This window comes from Gekko japonicus, unplaced genomic scaffold (genome assembly GCF_001447785.1).
Source record: "Gekko japonicus isolate JY-2015 unplaced genomic scaffold, Gekko_japonicus_V1.1 scaffold476, whole genome shotgun sequence".
Lineage (NCBI taxonomy): Eukaryota > Metazoa > Chordata > Lepidosauria > Squamata > Gekkonidae > Gekko > Gekko japonicus.
The window spans coordinates 144741-165040 of record NW_015175984.1 but is presented as its reverse complement, the minus strand read 5'-3'; the positions used below and the strand labels follow the sequence as shown (position 1 = coordinate 165040).

At 48.6% G+C, this 20300-nt stretch overlaps 1 protein-coding gene across 1 annotated transcript in view; it reads right to left on the bottom strand.

Annotated features, from left to right (window-relative positions):
* The window catches only part of CLTC (clathrin heavy chain), an 82728-nt gene that overhangs the window by 10815 nt on the left and 51613 nt on the right, over nucleotides 1–20300 (bottom strand). The window contains exons 11-27 of the mRNA XM_015426285.1: nucleotides 19851–19988; nucleotides 18528–18692; nucleotides 18165–18345; nucleotides 16402–16565; nucleotides 13468–13593; nucleotides 12819–12961; nucleotides 11154–11388; nucleotides 9991–10113; nucleotides 9758–9903; nucleotides 8202–8385; nucleotides 7256–7448; nucleotides 5267–5424; nucleotides 4699–4863; nucleotides 4106–4213; nucleotides 3838–4005; nucleotides 2703–2852; nucleotides 727–858 (exon numbers count right to left, since the gene is read on the bottom strand). Of these exons, the coding sequence (XP_015281771.1) occupies nucleotides 727–858; nucleotides 2703–2852; nucleotides 3838–4005; nucleotides 4106–4213; nucleotides 4699–4863; nucleotides 5267–5424; nucleotides 7256–7448; nucleotides 8202–8385; nucleotides 9758–9903; nucleotides 9991–10113; nucleotides 11154–11388; nucleotides 12819–12961; nucleotides 13468–13593; nucleotides 16402–16565; nucleotides 18165–18345; nucleotides 18528–18692; nucleotides 19851–19988 (2679 nt within the window). The remainder of the gene's footprint in view (nucleotides 1–726; nucleotides 859–2702; nucleotides 2853–3837; nucleotides 4006–4105; nucleotides 4214–4698; nucleotides 4864–5266; nucleotides 5425–7255; nucleotides 7449–8201; nucleotides 8386–9757; nucleotides 9904–9990; nucleotides 10114–11153; nucleotides 11389–12818; nucleotides 12962–13467; nucleotides 13594–16401; nucleotides 16566–18164; nucleotides 18346–18527; nucleotides 18693–19850; nucleotides 19989–20300) is intronic.

Below are 20300 nucleotides of genomic sequence, written 5' to 3'. Positions count from 1 at the left end.
ACGTTTTGGAGGTCATTAATTCACAGGGTCACCAGAGGTCAGAAGCAGCTTAACAGTACTTAACACAAAATCACACACATATCCCAAACAGTACCGGTGGCCCCTGGAGTCTCTAGGGACACAGCTCTCAAGCATCACTAGAACACAGGCCATCAGCCAAGCTGGGAGACAGCGAGTAACCATGGGCTTACACAGTTACTCCACTTTGGGGCTTTGATTTCAACAGATGTTCTTTGCATTCTGGAGAGATTTTTCACATGCCTCTGGAGACTCAATTCACAGGCTGAATAAGGGTCAGGGCAAAAGCAATCCCACAACCCCCCTGGTATTGAACCCAGGGTGTGACGGAAGCCCTTTATGCCACACAGCAACTCTTGAAAGTGAAGAGGCTCTTTAAAGTTTCCGGCACAGCAAGTTAAAAAGTTTTACTGGGAGACCCAAACAAGGGACACAGTGGAAGAAGCTCTTTGGATCATGACCAATCTCCCTTTACACTGGTCGTTTGCCCTCTGTTCTGCATTAAAGGGACCTCTAGATTCGTGGGTGAGAAGGAGCCAGAAAGAGGACACAGCCTTTCATGTGGGCATCAAAGATTAGTCGTGCGCATCCCTGTGGTGTGTTGCTGCCCTTCCTTGGAACTGCTTTGCTTCTTGGCCTGACGAGAGCAAAGCACTGCCAGCCACACACCAAGAGGGGACACAAAAAGTTGGGGAGGTGCTCAGATACCTTGCTGAAGAAGTTGACGGCACGGGTGTGGTCCAGTCGGGGAGAGAGCACCATCAGCAGGTCGTTCAACAGCAGAGGTTTAAACTCCAAATAGAACTGGATCGCTTTGTAATACAACTCCACGTTGGCCACCTGTGGGAAGGGGGGGGGGGAGAGGGCAGGCAAAAACATTAATCGCTCTCATACATATGCCGTCGCCAAGACTGCAAAATGCTTCGCCTCAAGCAGAAGGCAACGAAAGCTGCTCCGTACTCATTTATCCATCAAGCTCATTCCTGATGCTGAGCCACGGCTGGCTGCCACACCAGATCAACAGGCCCTTTGTCATACAGGCACTTCCCCTGCATGCAGCTGGGGTGGGGGGAGTCACTGATGGAGGAAATGCCCAAACTATACACTTCTGAGGCAGTATGGGATACAGCTACAGGAAAACAGCTGTGTGGCACATGCTAAAAAGGGTAAAAGGCAGTGAATGAGCCAGCACGCCCTCAACTCAGAAGGCCTTTGCATGTCGCAAAACGAGTCCCAGCTGTTCTTTCTTTGGGGGGGGGGGGGGGTTTGGATTCCCAGAACCGCTAGTGGCATACATGATACCTGGCTGAACTCACTAAGAACCAAAAACAGCCACACTTTTTGCACCTTTGAAATCTTACACGTGACTCCAGAAGCTGGTGCACTTGGTTGTTTGGCATCTCTTGGTAGCTCTTGCTACTCCAGTGCATATGAAGGCCTTCCAGTTCTGCTCTAGAGATTAGTGAGTCTTCTTGGTCTACGCCTTACTTTGCAAACGGAGTGTGCAAGCTTGTGTGTAAGCCATCCAACCCTGATCCAGAAGCACCCCCCAAAAAACAAAAACAAAAAAACCCCTCAGTGTGCATCCTTCTGCAACTTTCCGACCCTGCTCTCCTCCTCAGTTGCCAAATGAGGCGCCTGTCCGCCAGCCATGCTGCAGGCACGGCAGCTGTCACACATGGCCACATGAAGCTGCCTGATACTAAATCAGACCCTCCGTCCAACAAGGCCAGTCTTGTCTACCCAGACTGGCAGCAGCTCTCCAGGGTCTCAGGCAGAGGTCTTTCACATCATCGTCTAACTACTCCTTTCAACTAGAGATGCTGGGGACTGAACCTGGGACCTTCTGCATGCCAAGCAGAGGCTCTGTCACTGAGCCACAGCTCCCTTCCTGCCCTGACTGACCTGTGGCAAAGGAGGGCAGAAATTTTTCTGACCAAGCCAACTTAAGAACACACAGCGCTGTAACGCGAACTAACTTGTACCTGAACAAGAACTCTTCACAACCTTGTTGAACTAGTAGGACCCAGACTAGGAAGCCCCTCCCAGCAGAAAGTAGGGCTTCAGTTAGCACCATCCTGCAACTAACAAGAGGTATGGAATCCAGCTGAGATCACCACCTCCACTAAAAAAAAACACACTCGAGTGGAACGAGCAGCAATATTCTTTGGAACCAGCCTGCTAGGTCTTAACGGCCCGTATTTCACAGCTTTTCCACATACTGGAAGTAGGTCTTAAAAAAAACAACACTAAGTGGGGCTCAAAGCAAAGGACATCCCGAGGACATCACTACCGTTCACGCAATTTTCAGACCACTTCCCAACCGAGCTCCCAGTGCCGCCTACAACGTCTCAGAAGAAACTCAACAAAATACACAACATAAAGGAAAACCACCAACAAAATCCAAGGTCAAGGCCGTAAGTAGTGGTTCGCAGTGTCCCCTCCCCACAGGAGTGGAAGTGTTTTTGCGACCTTTGGGAAAGCAAGGTGACCTGTGCAAACACTGGAACGAGAGACATGCGTGTCCCTCTGGAGGGGACAGGCTTTGTTCAGATGGCTGTGCCTGTGAGGCAAGTGGGGCGGGGGGGGAGACTCCAGCTCTGGATAATCGCCCTCTAGTGATAGAGAACTTTAGGTCTCCCATCTGAAATATGAGTGCCATTTTCCATCGAACCAGGCCATACCTTAGTGATTATATCTTTGAACTGTCCTTCTTTCCACGCATCTGTCGGGTGGTTCATCATCGTAATGATGGCGTTGTCATATTCTTCGTATTTGTCATACAGGAAGACCAACTCTGCCCAAAGATGTGCTTGTTCGGCTGCTCTTAGCACCTACGGAGCAAATAAAAAGGGGTCTGGGATGTCAGAGCAGCCTAGTCTCATGTTCTTTCCAGCAGAACCCAGACAGATCTGGGAAGTTCTGGCAAGAACCTTCCCCTCCTGCTTGTCTCCACCACTAGTGAATTGAGAGGTATGGCACCCCCTTTATCCACGATTCAGCTTTCAGGCCCAACAACCAGATCTTTCGTGACTTTGCCTTTGCCATTATATCATGGCAAGGAATTCTGCATAGTATGAAGCTGATCCATGAACCAAGTACCAGACAGCCAACATGAGGGAACACTATGTTCGATTCTGGCCCATGGCCTTCAGCTCTTAGGATGGGAATCCAACGTTTCCACACCATTAGGAGTGGAACTGTCCTCTGCTGCAAGAAAGGGATGCCAGCAGAATGCTCTGCTGCTAGTGGAATGGACATGCTGGATCCCGCCCTTCATTTCCAGTAGTCAAGGATGAATAACTGCCAAACATAAATAGGCGCTCAGGGCCTGTAACCACCATGGGGTATTACACAAAAATAGCCGTGGCTACTTGACTGGCTCTTAGTTGTGACTAGCGGACACACAGCCTGGTTTGGGCATATTAAAAAAAAGTACCAGTAGGAGGCGCCACAACCAAACCTGTATCATCAGCCTGAGGGAATGAATCTGCTCCACTGGTACTATACAACTGATCTTCACAATCCCATTTGTACTACGCTGTCACTCAAAGGGAGCTCTGGACAGCACATATGGGAATCAGCCTGTCAATGCCGTGAGTGTGATTCATTTGACAGGCAGCAACTGGCCCAAGGTCACCCAGGGAAGGGCACGACTGAGTAGGGGGATTTTAAACGCCATCTCCACTCTTGCCACTGGAGCGCACCAAAGCCTTTAAGCCTCTGTTAACACAGAATCAGAGGGCTAGTAAGATGTTTCTGCTACAGCTGCATCCATCTTTTTTAACACAGCCACTGTCTCCACTTGGAAAGCGTTACCTTAGGAATATTGACTCTGGACCAAAACAGCTCTAAGTGCTCTCTCATCTTCTGAGGCTTGAATTTTGAGTAGAGGATGGCCAGTTCCGTGAACATCCCCATGTGGGCACGCTCCAGCCCCAGTGCAGCTTCCAACATGGTTATCAACTCCTCAAAGTAGCCACGGTCCTGAGGGAAAGTGAGAAAGAGAGGTACACAATTAGAAAACCCAGGGACAAACAGCCACTTCCTGACAGCCCAGACAGCCACATCCCACACTCTCCGTTACCTGGTAATAGTTGATCAGCTCCTCCAGTTCGTCCGCGTGCACCACAATGTGAAGGCCACACATCTGGGCCAGGCGGAACTCCTTGCCATCGACGCATGCAAAGCAAACCTGAAAAGAGACCAGATCTTAAGTACTGGGAAGAGCTAAAAAGGAGCAAGCCTCCCCTCCTCTAATCCACTTTTAACTTTAAGCCCCTCCACAGCAGCCAATTGCATCAGGATTTAAGAAATCCCCTCTGCGATGCCATTATTTTCTCAAGGCTTAAGAGCACCCTGGCACACACTGCCAAGACAATGGAGGAAGGGACCTTGCTGGATCAAACCAGGACTCCACAGGACTCAACAGGGCCCCTAACAGCATATAGTCAGAGGCTCCTGCTTGCTCTAGGCTATGGCAAAAGGACTCCGGCCATCCCATTCATGCCCTGTGTCTGTACACAGAAGCTCTACCTGGCTTCCAGCTAATGGTATTGATAGACCAACACACACACACACACCGGGTCATGAATCTGTCCAATCCACCCCTAAAAGCGCCCAAGCCTGTGCCCCACCACACCTGGTGATAGTGAGTGCAAGCTGACTCAAAAGACCCACCTCCTTCCATGTTCGAGTGCTGTTTGCTTTCCGAGCCCCATCGACGGCTGCCTGGTATTCGCCAAGGTGAACCAGAGTAGATGCTAAGCGGCCAAAGTTGGATACGTTGTTGTACAGCAGTTTGGCAGCATCGTACATCTTCTCCTCGTAGCAGCGATCGCCAACCTGAAGAGACAAATATTTTTATTTATTTTTTAAAAACCACCCTCTCCAATTTCATCTGCTCGACTGAGATCAAGCACAATTTAGCATCACAGAAAACTCAAGAAGACTCAACACATTACAGAGGCCAGCCAATTTCTTTAAAAGGGCTGCATTCCTTCACAGATATGTGTAATGTTGCTGTAATGGAAATTCCGCCATCTCTATACAAGTATTCAGAGGGATTATTTTCTCAGCTCAATAAAACCTTGGAAGATGCGAATGTTAGCTTCTCTTTCCAGTAGGCTTCACAGCCAGCAAGCAGCAAACTAGCTACCCGCCGAAGCCCTGCAGAGATGAGAAGAGCAAAACCCCAACCCAAGATGCCTGCAGATATTCGCATCAACAACATGACTGGAGAACTCACTTGCTGAATGTGGGCGTTGTTGGGTCCATTGATGAATTCCTCCAGCTCGGCCAAGCGGTTGGTCTTCGCAAGGGCAAAAATGAGTTCAGTCTCCACGTAAGACTCCCGGGCCTTCCTGCGTGCCATCTGCAGATACTTCACCAGCTCTTCCCAGTTTCCTAGGCAGGGAGGAAGGGGCACCTTAGGTCACGTGGCGTGAGAGATCCATGCTCACTCAGTTGAGGCAACATACTACAAGGCAGGCACCTATCTGCTTTATCGCCATGACTTCAAAACCAGCCTCAGCAGGCTTACCCGCAACAGGGAATGCCTCTTAATCCCCCACACACACGGGGGGGGGGGGGGAGGAGGAGGCTACAGCATGTATAATGCTGGCAAAAGCCAAGGGATGAGCCACCAGAGTACTGATTAATTTGTACTTAGACTCTAGCTGTGTGTAGAGTTTTGTTAGAGCCGAACAGTCGCCCATTCTTGCTGCACAGAACACAAGCTTCCCAAAGCTGAAAAAAATCGGGTCAGCCGAACAATCTACTGCTTTGTGGCACACTCCTTATACTGAGCGACTCTGTTCACACATCTGGTATAGGATAAAATGCACTCCACTGCCGACTTGGGGCCATTGCCATTGCGGGGGGCAGGGGGGAAGGAACATTATGTTTCAAAGAAGAACCCCGACCCCTCAAAAATGCACGCGCCGGGGGGGGGGGGCTTATCATAAATGATGCTATTTTGGGGGGACTTATCCTGAATTATGCTGTTTTGGGGAGGGGTGCTGAATGGGAACACCCAACAGTAAGCTGAAACAAGGGAAGGCCGTCAGTGTTCAGCTACAAAAGTTCTCCCACCCTATTTTTTTTTTTGGGGGGGGGGCATCTTTAGCAAAAAGAAAGCAGTCAAGGCTACAAAAGCCCTGCATGCCGGACCCCTGCTTCCTCTCCTGCTGAGAGGCACAATAAGAGTCCCGGACCAAAAGCCTGTCCACCAGAAAGGGGGATAGGAGAGAAAAACTATTCTTTCCATTGCCCCCGCAAAGCATTCTCAACTCAGGAGCAGAGCAAAAAGCGAATCAGATTTCTATCTGCCACAGCCAGCTTCTTCTATTACCCTCGTGTATTTGTGGGGTGTGCCAGTGAATGGAAAGAACACCACCCCCAGCTCCCAGTTGCTACCAACTTTACCCAGCGTTCCACCAACTTTACCCAGCATGCCGGATCAGAGAAGCCTCACTTCCTGATATGCCAAGGAAGAGGTTGCCAAGCTATCTCTGTGCAAGGGAGAATACCACGTCCCATTCAAGAACTATCGGGAGCCCGGAAAGGACAAGAAGCCAAGAGAGAAGAGCTGGATACTCCCCAAGCCCTCAGCCCTATCCCCACTCCATCCATTACCATTAAAACTCCTTAGGGAGGACTTGGGAATGTTCCTAGATACTGAGAGCACGTGGACACACTATTTTGGCAGATTTTCTTGTGTTTTAATGGGGCTGCATACATCTTGCTGCTGTTTGCAGAAGCCACATTCAGGGGCCTGTTGAGTTGGGAATGCGGGGCAGATATGGAAAACCCAACAAGTCTTTACCTGGAAGAGAGCCGAATTCATGACCACCCCCACCCCCACCAATGCTCCCTCTAAGCTGTGGAGTCTTGTGAGCAAAAATTCTTCTTTGTGAGCTACTGGCATTACAGTTGTGAGTGAGCAATCAGACTGCTGCATAAATTACTTTGCTCTGGAGCCATCCCTTCCTGAGCTAAGACAAAAATGTGTGAGCCGGAGGCTTAAAAACTGTGAGCTAGCACACGCTAACTCAGCTTAGAGGGAACACTCCCCCCCACACACACACAATAAAGCCTTCTAGAAGCCCTTGTCATAATAACAATTGATAAAAGAATCCCATGGGGAGGAGTAAGGCTAAAACGATCCTGCCTGGATATTCATCAGCTCCTGCACAGGGTCACTTAGATACTAGAGAACGGAACCCCCGAGCCCTACCGCTGGCGTTGGCAGCCTGGACAACTTCCATGTATGATGACGGGTCGTCTGCTTTGATATAGGAGTCGATCGCTTCCTTCACCATCCCTTTCTGAAGCTGAGCTTTGGCCAGCTGGCTCCACACAGCTGGCTCATTGCACCGTTCGGCAAACTCATACGCTCGGTCCAGGTTCCCAATGTGTTCAATCAGAACCTAGGATCGCAAAGGGGAAACTTGCCGTTAAGGACCTGAAGCAGGATTTGGGGGATTCTCTATGAAGTGCACAATGCTGCAAGGAGGAAAATCTAGGTTAAGCTTTTCCTTTGTCTCTTTCTCTTTCTTATTAGACTGCATTTTAAACCACCCTCCTCTGCAGAACAGTGCTCAGAGCAGTGTACAACATGTAACGAATTCATATAATACAAAATAAAAAAGTTAAAGTAGTAGAAACGTGGCCTACACCCAGATAATACACTGATGGATGTGGAAGCAAAAAGCAGTGATCTTTAGCAGAGCACCACCGCAACAGGGTCTCTTTAACATGTGAGAAGTGAGCAAAACAAACTGAGCATGCTTTCCTGTTTTGTTGAGCCCTTGAAGGTCCCTAGCAAATGCTCAACCTTGCCACCCCCCCTTTTGCCAGGACTGCTTCCAGCCAAAGATTACCAAGATGGGCTAAGAAGACAGACAGACCATGAGGGAAGCTTTAGGCGGTCAAGAGGTCTGCCTGGATGGGAGGCTGCCCAGCACCATTTTCTCCAAAAGGGGGGAAAGGGACTGGAGAGAGACACCTGGCAGCTTTAGCAACTAAACCGGGGACGGGGCTATGTCCCTACTGTTCAGAAGAAAGGGAGGGCAGCAAGCAACAGCTGCACCGAAAGCCAGCACCATGAGCAAGGCAAAGAGGGCTGGTGCTTTCCGCCATTTGAAGAACATCTGCCCCCCACACTGGAATCCAGTCATTACCTGCACTGCAGAGGTGTTGACATCAAACTTCCTAAAGATTGCAAAGGCCTCCTCGAAGAGCTCATTGCTGATCGCGATGTTGGCGATATCGGGAGCATCGTAGTTGTCCAGGCGGTTGATATACTCCATGACACGGGTACGGTCGGCCTTGATTGCTGTCAGGATCAGCAGGTTCTGCAGGTTCCTAAGAAAGCAGAAGAGCAAGGAACAGATCATCAGCCGTTGTTCGAAAGGCATGATTTACAGGTGACTCTGTTTCAATGCTGGGTGCCTCTGCCCAGTTAGCAAGACTGAGCTGCTGTTGGTCATACATAAAAGAACCACTTCTAAGACTCTGAATAGGGCAGCTGCATATATCCTGTATTCCCCAAAACTGCTATGGGGCAGTGGATCGCATGCACAGGATCTTCCCTGTTAGGAACAAACATGCTTATCTGAAAGGCATGATTTACAGGTGACTCTGTTTCAATGCTGGGTGCCTCTGCCCAGTTAGCAAGACTGAGCTGCTGTTGGTCATACATAAAAGAACCACTTCTAAGACTCTGAATAGGGCAGCTGCATATATCCTGTATTCCCCCAAAACTGCTATGGGGCAGTGGATCGCATGCACAGGATCTTCCCTGTTAGGAACAAACATGCTTATCTGAACCTGTCCCAAGACTCTGGATTATGCTTTTTAAAAAAAATCAGGGCTTTTAAAAGAAAGCAAACAGTTACAACTTGAGTGAACGTGCATCATAGGTTTTGGAGTTTCAAAACAATCTGTTTTATTTATGCTGCTTGTGCCAGTTGTGGTGATGACATTACCACACAATTCAGGCCTCGAGTCCTCCAGCTTCTTGAGTTCTGTCAAGCATTTCACTACAGTCTTGGTAGCTAGAAACTCCATGAAAGCAAAGGTGTTTTTTTCCAGGAAGCTGAACACTGTGCCTGGACCACATTCTATGGCCTTTCTTTACCTCCACAGAAATCATGGCAAGCACACAGCTTTAGCTTGTATCTCATCCAGCCATGAGTACTGGGACAGGGCTTGACATTACTCGCTCTAAAGGAGACTACACAGTCACAACACAAGTGAGAAACTTTTCACAGCACCAGGAGTTCCGGTGAGGGGTACCTCTGTGTACTTAGCTTTCAAACAGTCTGTATTTTCATATTACTAATGATCTGTCCACAGCTACGATGGGCGCTCTCTATTTACTTCTGGGCATTGCTGAGGATTTGAAGGGCAGGGGTGTGTGGAGAGACCGATGTTCTAGAATGTACAGTGATTGTGGGGCTTCACTGTAGCCCTGCATAAGCAAAGCTCATACTAAAAAAAAGATGGTACACTTCTCTTATCTGCTCACTACAGGGGAAGGTAAGCAAGCTGTCTTCTGGGAAAGCTGACCTATTATGACTAATCCCTCTCATTAAGAAATCTATGGTTACCTGCCAAGGTATCCCAGGACTGCCCAGAAGAGTTTGGAAACTCTCTAGAGTACCACATATATACTAAGCAGGACTGAAAGAGGAAGAAGAAAAAGACAGCAGACAAAGACAGCAGCGTTACCAACCTGTGTTCACTAAAAACGGAATTATCCAGAACAATTTTCTCCAGCAACTCAATCAGCTCATTAGGAAGGTCGGCTGTCATGAAAGCCTTGACAGTAACAGATACTTCTTCAGGGTCCTGAGTCTCTGACAGCGCCGTCTGCACAACCTACAAACGTAAGAGGTGGGCAATGGGCACACTTCTTGCTTTCAACCAGACCCACCTGCACCACTGAAGAAGGCTGGGAGAAAATACCTGGTCGATCAGTGGTCTTCGGTAAGGATTGCTTTCCAGTAGCACACTGGCCCACAGCTCGGGGTCTTTGCGACGCACCAAGTAACGGGAGAGGCTCTTGAAGAGGGAATTCTCGTTGCATACCTGAAAGGCCAGGGACAAAGGCCAAATGTCAACAGTTAAAACTGGCATTTTGGGGGCACGAGAAACAAAGACAAAGCTTTACCCCAAACCATAGCATTTGGTCTGGAGAGAAGAACACTGAAGTTGGAGGCTTAGACACCTGGCCACAGCTTTGGGCAAGCTGGCACCTTTACATTAAGGTCACATTAAGGAGAACAACATTAGAAGAAGAGGAGATTGGATTTATACCCCACCCTTCACTACCCAAGGGAGTCTCAGAGCGGCTCACAAACTCCTTTCCCTTCCCCTCCCCACAAACATACACCCTGTGAAGTAGGTGGGGCTGAGAGAGCTCTTGACAGAAACTGCTCTTTTTCAAGGACAGCTCTTATCAGAACTATGGCTTGCCCAAGGTCATCCAGCAGCTGCAAGTGGAGGAGTGGGGAATCAAACACGGTTCTCTCAGATTAGAGTCCGCGCACTTAACCACTGCACCAAACTTAGCATACTAACCCAAAGCTGACAAGGACTTCAAGCCACACGCTTAAAGCACTTTACAGCTAAGTTAACGCTGACTGCAAACTGCAAGACAACTGACCACTTTAATTGCAATCTCACTAATTTATACTGTTACACAGAAATTACAGTGCTGGGATACTAGGCCATGCAGGACCACATTTTTAATTTTTTTAAAAAAGCATCAACTTTTCATTCCATGCAAGTCTGAACATACTTATTCCTGCAACCCACACAGACTTAGAGGGGTAAGCTAACCACTACAGAATATAGCAGAGAATAGTCGCTCAGGGGGCAGGTGGAGATGTGCAGCAGGGCCATACAGTATCCTACACTGGAACAGGGAAATACCCCCAGAGGAGACTCTATGGGGCAAAACAAAATGTGACGGGCACAAATGGAAATGTGCAAGGATACTGGTTTGCCTCTACACAAAGCTGCAAGGTGAAAAGAGAAAATCTGGTTTTGTGCATTTGGAGTGTGAGCTTTGGACTATGGCTAAATTTTTTGGCCCCATCGCAGACATTCCCCACATCTATACGCACATTAATAAGCTCCAGATCACACTGGCCACGCTCATAAGCCACGCATGCCAGATGAGGGTCTCTCTTCTCACAATACTTCCCCACCACACGGCTGTCATAGTAGGGGTTCTCACGCAGAAACCTTTCAGGGTTGTTGTTGCTGTCAATGTAGATTTTAGCCAGTGCGTTGTGCGTAGCTGGCTCCTCACAGCCTTCGTGAATTCTGGCTTCCAGCCACGGAAGGAGGAGCTTCAACCTAAACAAGAGAATATACATTTGGGTCGGGTCGGGTTCTGAAACAGACTTCCTCTGAGGCCTGTCTGTTGCCGTCTTTTGGAAAGGAGGGTTCAGACACTTCAGAGCCCTCTGTGTGTCAAGATGTGGGAGGGCTGGGCTCAACTTCTGCTTAATGTCTGCCTCAGTTTCCCCGCCTGTATGCAGCAGGGTGTTCTGAGTGCAAACTAAAGTACTGCATCTGCTTTAGAAAGTACACAAGACAAATGAGTTCTAAGGAAAAGAGTTCCCTAACATTTAACAGCAGTGTGACCATATGGACTCTCTGCAGGTCTCGACTCCAGCAGCTAAAAGCCCCAGGTTCAGAGGTGCCCTCGCTCAAGCCTGTCCACAAACTCACCAGGTAGCCACAGACAGCTTCAAGAGGGGATTGGATAAACATATTGAGCAGAGGTCCATCTGTGGCTACTAGCCACAATGTATTTTATTTATTCATTCATTCATTCGATTTATACCCTGCCCTCCCCACCAAGGCAGGCTCAGATGTATAGAGGGAACACTCTGTCTGGGGCAGTGATGCTCTGTATTCCTGGTGCTTGGGGGGGGGGCAACAGTGGGAGGACTTCTGGAGTTCTGGCCCCGCTGGTGGACCTCCTGGTGGCCCCTGGGTTTCGGCCACTGTGTGACACAGAGTGTTGGACTGAATGGGCCATTGGCCTGATCCAACATGGTTGATTTTAGGGTCATATTATGTTCTTGCCCTTGGCTCCATCATGAGAGTGAATACTGGTTTTGTCAGCCTCTGTAGATTACTAAGCACATACAAAGGGACACCACAACCCATTGTGTTCCTGGTTTAAGTTTATTCTAAGGTCCCAAAGCAACCCAGCTCAGCTGTATCTCCTTCAGACAGTTCCAAGTGGTTTTGAAATGTAGCAGAGAGAGTATTTGACCTAACTAATTATCCAAGAGGTCCTTTACAAAGCGATACCCAGTGACTGGGAACCACCTGTGGCTCTTCTGAGCACACCCCCAATGTGGCAGCACCTGCCCCATGTTTCGGGAACACGTGAAGCTGCCTTATACTGAATCAGACCCTTGATGTGCCACAGTTAGTACTGTCTACTCAGACTGGCAGCGGCTTTCCAAATTCTCAGGCACAGGTCTTTCACATCACCTACTGACAGATCTTTTAACTGGAGATACCAGGGATTGAACCTGGGACCGTCTGCATGCCAATCATATGCCCAGTGGGGACTGAAGTTTGACATGTGGTTCCCAACTTGAGACCAGAGGTACGGGTAGGCTGTGAGCCTCGAGTGTTACTCCTTGAGGCACAGGCCTCATGAAAGGTATGGAAGTAAGTGTGGCTCTTCTGGTAGATGCCAACCGTGGCTCTCTGCAAGGCATGGAGTACCACTAATTAGAATTCCAGCAGGTCACAGGAAGTACCTGTTTCTTTTTTCTACTTCAGCAACTAGCTCATCTGTGGAGAACTGCCCTCTCACAACTAAGATCAGGTTCTTTATGACATCTTCAGAGCAATCGACATCGAGCAAGCCCCCGATGACCACGGGCAGACGGCTCGGGTTCACCTGCGGCAAGAAGATGGTGGGAAAACCATAAAGCACAACCATAAGAGGGATGAACTCAGCTTCACACTCAATAGTGAGGGGTGCCTGTGTCAGAAATAAGCTTTTTCCAACACAGGTGAATGAAGAGGCTGCAATCCTGGAGGCAATTAAGCAGCATCCTCAAACAGCTTGTTACAGCTCACTAAAGACTGGCCAACCACTCCAGGTATGGGTCTTCTGCCACCTTTAGTAGGGGCACATGTAGGGGGGGAAAACCACGCTTCTAAGGTACCTGGCAGACATCAGCAATTAATCAAAGCACTATTATGCACCATCTAAAAAAGGGGAAGCTGTTGAGGCCACCTTTAAACCCCAAGCAATGATCAGCCTGGGATTTAATGCAGGCTTTAAACTGTTGCACCCACTTCATGGCTGCAGTTAACACCTGTGCTTGGAAAAAGCAAGAGGTGACATAATGAAGAAGTTTAGAATTGCCTCTGAGAGAGAAATAATCACTGGATTCTCACCTTTTGCACGTAAATTTCAATGTATTTTTGGAGGTTGTTTCTATACAAGTAGAGCACCAGGTCATGGACAAAGTCAAAACGATCACACACAATAATCAGCGGGAGCTGGTCAGTCAGTTTCGCTTCCTGTGGACAGGGAAGGAGAAAGCATTGTTCTGATGCAGAATTCCTACATTCCAAAAAGGAAAACTGAACAAGCCAAGCTGAACTGTCACAGAGAAAAGCAACTTGGTGAGAGGGACTGGGATTGGGGGGGAAGAGTCAGGTTTCCAGTCGATTTACCCTAAAACATGTTTTACTTTAAAGCTTCCTCCCTCAACCCAGAAACATTTCTTCCTACTCTAAGCTCCTACAGTGGAGGGGGGGAAGCAAGTCCAGCCCAGTCACAGCTTCTTGGCACACTCACATTGACAAACAATGTTACGAAATAAACACAGGACAACAGGGGATTACAAGCCTACGCTAGGCTTCAGCATTGGTGGACTGCAACTGCTATTGAGTGTGCAGGATCAACTCTGGGATTGCAACGGCTCGAACAAATTGAAGATGGATGAGAGGCTTGTTCAGGTTACTTTGCCCTTCGTTTCATGGCTTCCCGTTAGGCTTGCCTCGTATCCAGTAGTGAGCAACACAGGTCCAGATGACCCAGCAATGAAGACTCACAAGTTGGGAGAGAACAGGTCTCCACCCCCACCCCCCATCTTTAACATATCATATTGGCTAGTAGGGCCAGCTCCAAGTTTGGGGGGGCACTCCTCCTCTCATCTGCCCACCACCAGGCACTTACGTCCTCCCACCCACCTGCATGTGTGCCTTTCCCTTGTCAGCTCACAAGCACTCCCACCGCCCATGCTTACAATTGCCTGAAGACGTCCCCAATGGCACTGGGCAGTGCTTGCAGCTGGCAGCATGGGTGGTGGGAGTGCTAGCAAGCGGGCAGGGAGTGCTGGCAACAGAGGGCCCTGCCAGAAACCTGTGGGTTTAGATACAAGTCTGGCTTAATCTGAACTCAGACTGCTGAGAGACGGGATGCAGCTACATCTTGCATTCCATCCTTCCTGGGGTCAAGGCAGCTTCTCAAACATTCTCCCATCCACACACTGACTTGGCCTAGGCCTCCTTAGCTTCAGCAAGGTTCTGTCCCAAGCCCCGAAAGTGCTTATCGACCAGATAGTCAAAGCAGGTCTGACCAAACGTCTAGCCAGCTCTAACAGATCAAGGGCAGAAACTGTTCACACTCAAAGGTTAGGTAAGTGTCCCCCTTGCCCAGAAAGCCTCTAAACTAAACTCATGGAGTCCTTCGTAGCCCCACCCACAGTTGACACCGCCCAAGACCCAAACACAAGATGGGAATCAATAGAAGCCGGGGTTGTGGTGGAGGAGATGAAGTGGTCCTAATAACTCTGGTTCTTTTTTTTTTTTAAGAGAGATCATACCAACAATATAATTCAATTCAACACCTAGAAATGCAAGATACGGAGACATTTCTCTTTGTATGTAGGTCAAGACCTCTTCAAAGGAGGAATACTAAGAGGAAAATTAAGTCACCCATATGACCAGTTTTCAGGAACGCAAATCCCAGGATCTAATCCTATACACAAAGGATGGAACAGATTTAGGGAAACCTATACTGGGAGAGTTACCTGGTACATGTCCTGAACATTCCCGAGACACAAGGAACAGCACAAAAGACAACAGGTGCATCAGGAAATGGTGGTCATACAACTTAAAATTCTCGATCACAGGCTATCCTCAAAGACAACGGTTGCAAAGCCCTCCACGTCTCCCAGTCCCTTCCGCCTTTCCCCAGAGCCCTATGCGAGCAAGATCCATTCCTTATCAATGTTTTCTGTGACAGCAACTGTGACACATGCTGGCTTTATGCAATAGAGGCCACAGGAGTGCTGTTTAGAGATTTGGCAGCACTAAAGTGTGGTGTTCAGCCCCCGAGTCCAGAAGAGGAGGAGGAGGTCTTGTGGTTATGCATAAGGGTCCTTTCCCCAAGGTTTCCATCAGGCTACTCATCATATACCAGCATTACGAACTTTCAATACTCCCACCCAACAGTCAAATATTTTCTTGAGAACTGTGCCATTTGGTCATTCAGAAATGTATCAAAGACTCTTGTTAACAGATCACTAGCTTCACCTATCAAGACTCAGGTATAGCTCTAAGCCAAATTAATTGTTCCTTTCAGTTCCTTCAGTTCTGGGGAGAGGATCACGACTCTGCTCCAAGGCTCAAGAAAAGTGAACCCCAAAATTGGGGGGGCCCTTCCAAGGGTGATCACACAAAGGGATTAAAATATGGAGGATGTAGGGATGGCCACAGAGGAATGAACAGCTTTAAAAAGGTATTAGATAGATTCACGGAGGACAGATCTATCAGTGACTGCTAGCCATGGAGACTGAAGGGAACCTCCACATTCAGAGGCACTAAACCTCTGGATCCCAGTTGCCACAAGGCAACATCAGCAGCAGGCCTGAGCCTCTATGACCTGTTGTTGGCCCTACAGAGGAACCAACTGGCCATCTGTGTAAGACAGGATGCTGGACTAGATGGACCACTGATCTGATCCGGAGGGCCCCCCCACTTATGTTCTTAAGGGTGGGTAAAATTAATTTTATGGCCTCTAAATGTAAGCTCTCCCACTGAGAGTCGAGTGATGGGCTTCCAATTTTAAGTCGGGAAATGTGTGCCATTGGCACTTGAGTGACACTGAACGCAAGGCTTTGCTATAGCTTGATTGAGAAGCCAGCAACATTTCAGCAGACACCCACAGATGCTTCTGATGTGGGAAGAAAGTTTACTTCAGCCCTCCTGGAGTACAGCTGTCAGTCTGGATGGCGCAGCCTCCATCACCAACAGATCAGGGAATCATCAGCAGCTGGTAGTGAGACGGGCCTGGGGCCAAGGGGACTCTCAGTCTTTTACCTTGAGGAAGTTCTTTACACGTTCTGGGTCATAGCAGTTGCTCTCTCTGCAAATTCTTTCCACCTCTTTGATCTGGCCTGTCTTGCAAGCAGCTTGGATGTACTTGAAGTGCACATCGGGGTCCTGGCTAAAGTTGACAATAGAGCCCAGGAAATAGAAGAGACCTGAAGAAAAGGAAGAAAAAAATATTTAAGGACTAGCAACACACCCCGGAATTCAAGTTAATCAGTATTACTAACATAGGATTAAAGTTAAATCACTTTAATCTAGACCCCAGAGTTGCATTTTTTTTCAGGAATCGCTTCTCACAAAGCAGTTCACTTCAACGGAGACCCCAGAAGTACCACGGACTTCAGGGACAGAGTTAAGCATAGGCTTAAAAAGCTGTCCCACTGACCTCATCGAGGCTTGCAGCCTTCAAAGCAGAGAAAGGCCAGAGGGAGTATTTCATGCCAGATCCCTCCAGAAGCACCTTGTGGCAGTGTTAGTCATTCTGAGGAGCACGCGGGCAGCCGTGTTGTCTGTCAAGCACAGCTTCATGCTCTGCGTTTTGGGCAAGGGGTAATTTCAGCCAAGCAAAGAGAGGACGACTGCTGTCCAACGTGCAGCTGCCATGTCAGATAAGCACCCCACAAACTTAAAGGGGAAGCACAACTAAGGGAGGGGTTCCCAAGCTGAACAATCTCGGAAAACTCACTTTGCTGCAGAAGACCTGGCAAAGTCAGAATTTTGGCTTATACCACTACCTTAAAGGGGAGACATCTACTGGAGTACTCTGCCCAGTTCATCATGCCGATCCCTAAACTGGAGGCCCTGGCCTTCCACACCCACCAACACAGTAGCTTCCACTGACCTTCCCCTCTGGTCTGAAAGATCTCTTGTGCCATCCACTCTATGGCACGCCCCCCCCCCCCCCCCCAGTAAAGCTCACTGTGCTCCGTTTGAGCTTGAGCCAGGAAGGGAAAGGAGACGGAGCACGGTTCCTCTTTAAATGGAACTTCCCTTTCAAAGAGGGTCTCATTTATCTAGTATTTTTAGAAAATATTTTCTGCTTTTCCAACCAGACTGCCCAAAGCGGTTCACAGTATTTGTAAAATGCATGGTTTTAAACTTTTCAACAATCAAAACCACACAACGAATGGACCTGTAGGCAATATAAGTGGGGAGAGAAGAGACATTTAAAAAAAGTTAAAATACTGAGGGGAAAGAGAGCTCAGAAACAAGAACTCACCTCTCCCAGATGTAGAAAGGGAGAGAGGAGAGAATGCCGGGAGGCAAACCTGAGCTGAGCCAGGGCAGTCACCTAATGGCCAATGCTCCCTCTAAGCTGTGGAGTCCTGTGAGCAAAAATTCTACTTTGTGAGCTGCTGGCACTAAAGTTGTGAGCGAGCAATTTGGCTCCTGCATAAATTACTTTGCTCTGGAGCCTTCCTTCCTGAGCTAAGACAAAAATGTGTGAGCCGGAGGCTAAAAAACTGTGAGCTAGCTCACACTAACTTAGCTTAGAGGGAACACTGCTGACGGTGTCTTCACACCCATCTCCTTGTCGTGGCTCAGCCAAGGCACAGCTGTTCTTTCGTGGCTGCTCCAGAAGGCATCCACTTCCCTGCTCAACCCCACCCACCTATAGAAGACAAAGGCTGAGCATCCAAAAACTGCTCACACCCTGAGCCACTAAAGGCCAAACAAGCAACAGTGACGACACACCTCTTCCTGCATGGATTCTGCAGTCAGCACTGAGCCTAGACATCCAGCTGCCTTACCTTCAAAGCTCTTGAAAGATTCAAAGAGCTCTATGAGCGACTGTGTTGAAAGCTGCTCATGGTACTTGGAAGCAACCTGGACACATATCTGCAAGTTCTGACGGATGTTAGCGGAAAGCATTGCACGCAGACACTCCAGGGAGTCCTCGACAGACAAGGAGCCGAAGTAGTTCACCAACCACTAAAGGTTAACAAAAAACACAAATAAGCCAGTGCCTCAGATTTCAGGTTCTTTTGTACCAAGGAAGCATCCAAGGCAATATGCACTGGGAACTGGAGGGGAATTAGTGACACTCACAGTGCGGACCAGCCAGCTGGGGAAACTGACTCACATGCGCATACACCAAACTGCAGGCACCGTACCTCAGGGTTGAGAAGGTGAGTGTGAACCACTGCACGCTTGATGTCGTACAGGTCGGTGAAGTGTTCCAGGGCTCTCTGGAGAAGGCCAGCTTTTTCACACAGCTGGGCAATGTGGGCCCGGTCATAGTGAGTGAACATCTGGTTTCCTAAAATGGCATCAGCAACCTGGAGAGAGATTGGACAATCGAGTAGGGCTCGTCTTCAGATTCAGAACTTCAGCCCTAGGCAAGAAAAAATGCTGAACAAACGATATGCAGGAACACATGCCTCCTATAGCTCCTCCATCTACAAGCTCCAGGCAGATGGGGCTCTGCTCCAAGCAAGCAGCAAGTCTGGCAAGCCGAAGGGCAGGGCCGCTACAGCAGCAGTATTCGCTTGGTAAAATGTGAGCAAACCAAGGAAGGCTGCTGCACATCGTTCATAATTTTAAGAAAAACAGCTTCTGCTTCAGAAGGCTTTGGGGACAAAGGGCTTGTCATCACTGGATGCAGCTTCTGGGTTATTTTAAATCACTCGATAGTTTATTGCTTTCATACGCCGATATTGCATTCTTTTAAATTAACTGAATTACTCAGACATAGGATTTCCACGTGAAATTAAATTCCATGGGAAATTAAGTGGTGTGCATGCTTTTAGAGTATTACGTGAGAAAGCAATGACATCCTCCTTTCATGTCCCTGCAGCATTTCTTTATTTTGTTTTAATTTATTTTTAAGAAGAGGAGGAGGAGGAGGAGTTTGGATTTATATCCTGCCCTTCACTACCTGAAAGAGTCTCAGAACGGCTTACAATCTTCTTTCCCTTCCCCTCCCCACAACAGACACCCTGTGAGGTAGGTGGGGCTGAGAGAGCTCTTTCCAGGACTGCTCTGACAGAACTTGTTGTTACTAACCCAAGGTCACCCAGCAGCTGCATGTGGAGGAGTGGGGAATCAAACCTGATTCTCCCAGATTAGAGTCCACACCACTAACCACGACACCAAACTGGTGAGTGCGTGCATGCCTGGAAATCATGGTTGACTTCTGGCAACCCCTAGAGAGGCTTGGACATTTCAGAGAGGTGGCTTGCTATTGCCTGCTTCTGTGTTCTGGCCCCGGTATTCCTTCGAGATCACCCTTCCAAGTACTTGCCAGGGTAGGCCCGCTATCCAGGTCAGGGTGTCCCTGCAGCATTTCTGTGTCCGAGTGCCATCCAAAGCCACTGCCCCGAGGCCAACTGGGAGGTGCGGCTGGGATACCCAGGGTGCTAGCCTCACGGCTACACAGCTTTATGGCTAAATCCACACTCGGATACCCACTCTCCAGAACAGGTGTGGGAACTTACCTGAGGAGCATGCATGAGGTTCATTTCGAGCAAGCGGGTCTGTAAAGGTCCCTCGGAGGGGCGATTGTTTTTCAGTGCATCCAAGAGGAAGGCCGTACACTGCTGGATCAGATTGTACTCCATGAACACATCCACTATCTGAAAAGGGAAAAAAAGACTTTCTTTAGAACCCACTGTACTCCCCCCACTGCAGGGCAGATTAAGACAGCACTGCTCATTCTGAAAACATTTCCAAAATGTGCATGATGCCCATCAAGGCTCACTTTGGAATTCCACCTATCCAAGAACTCCTTCTTTCTTCATCTCCCTCAGGGAATCTCAAAACCTGCTACCATGCCTCAGACAGGAACACAGGGCTCCATCTAAAGACAACCCAGACCAACAAAACTCTGCCTTTAAACACCTCCACCCCCACCCCCCATATAAGCATGAAGCATTTCCTACTCCTTA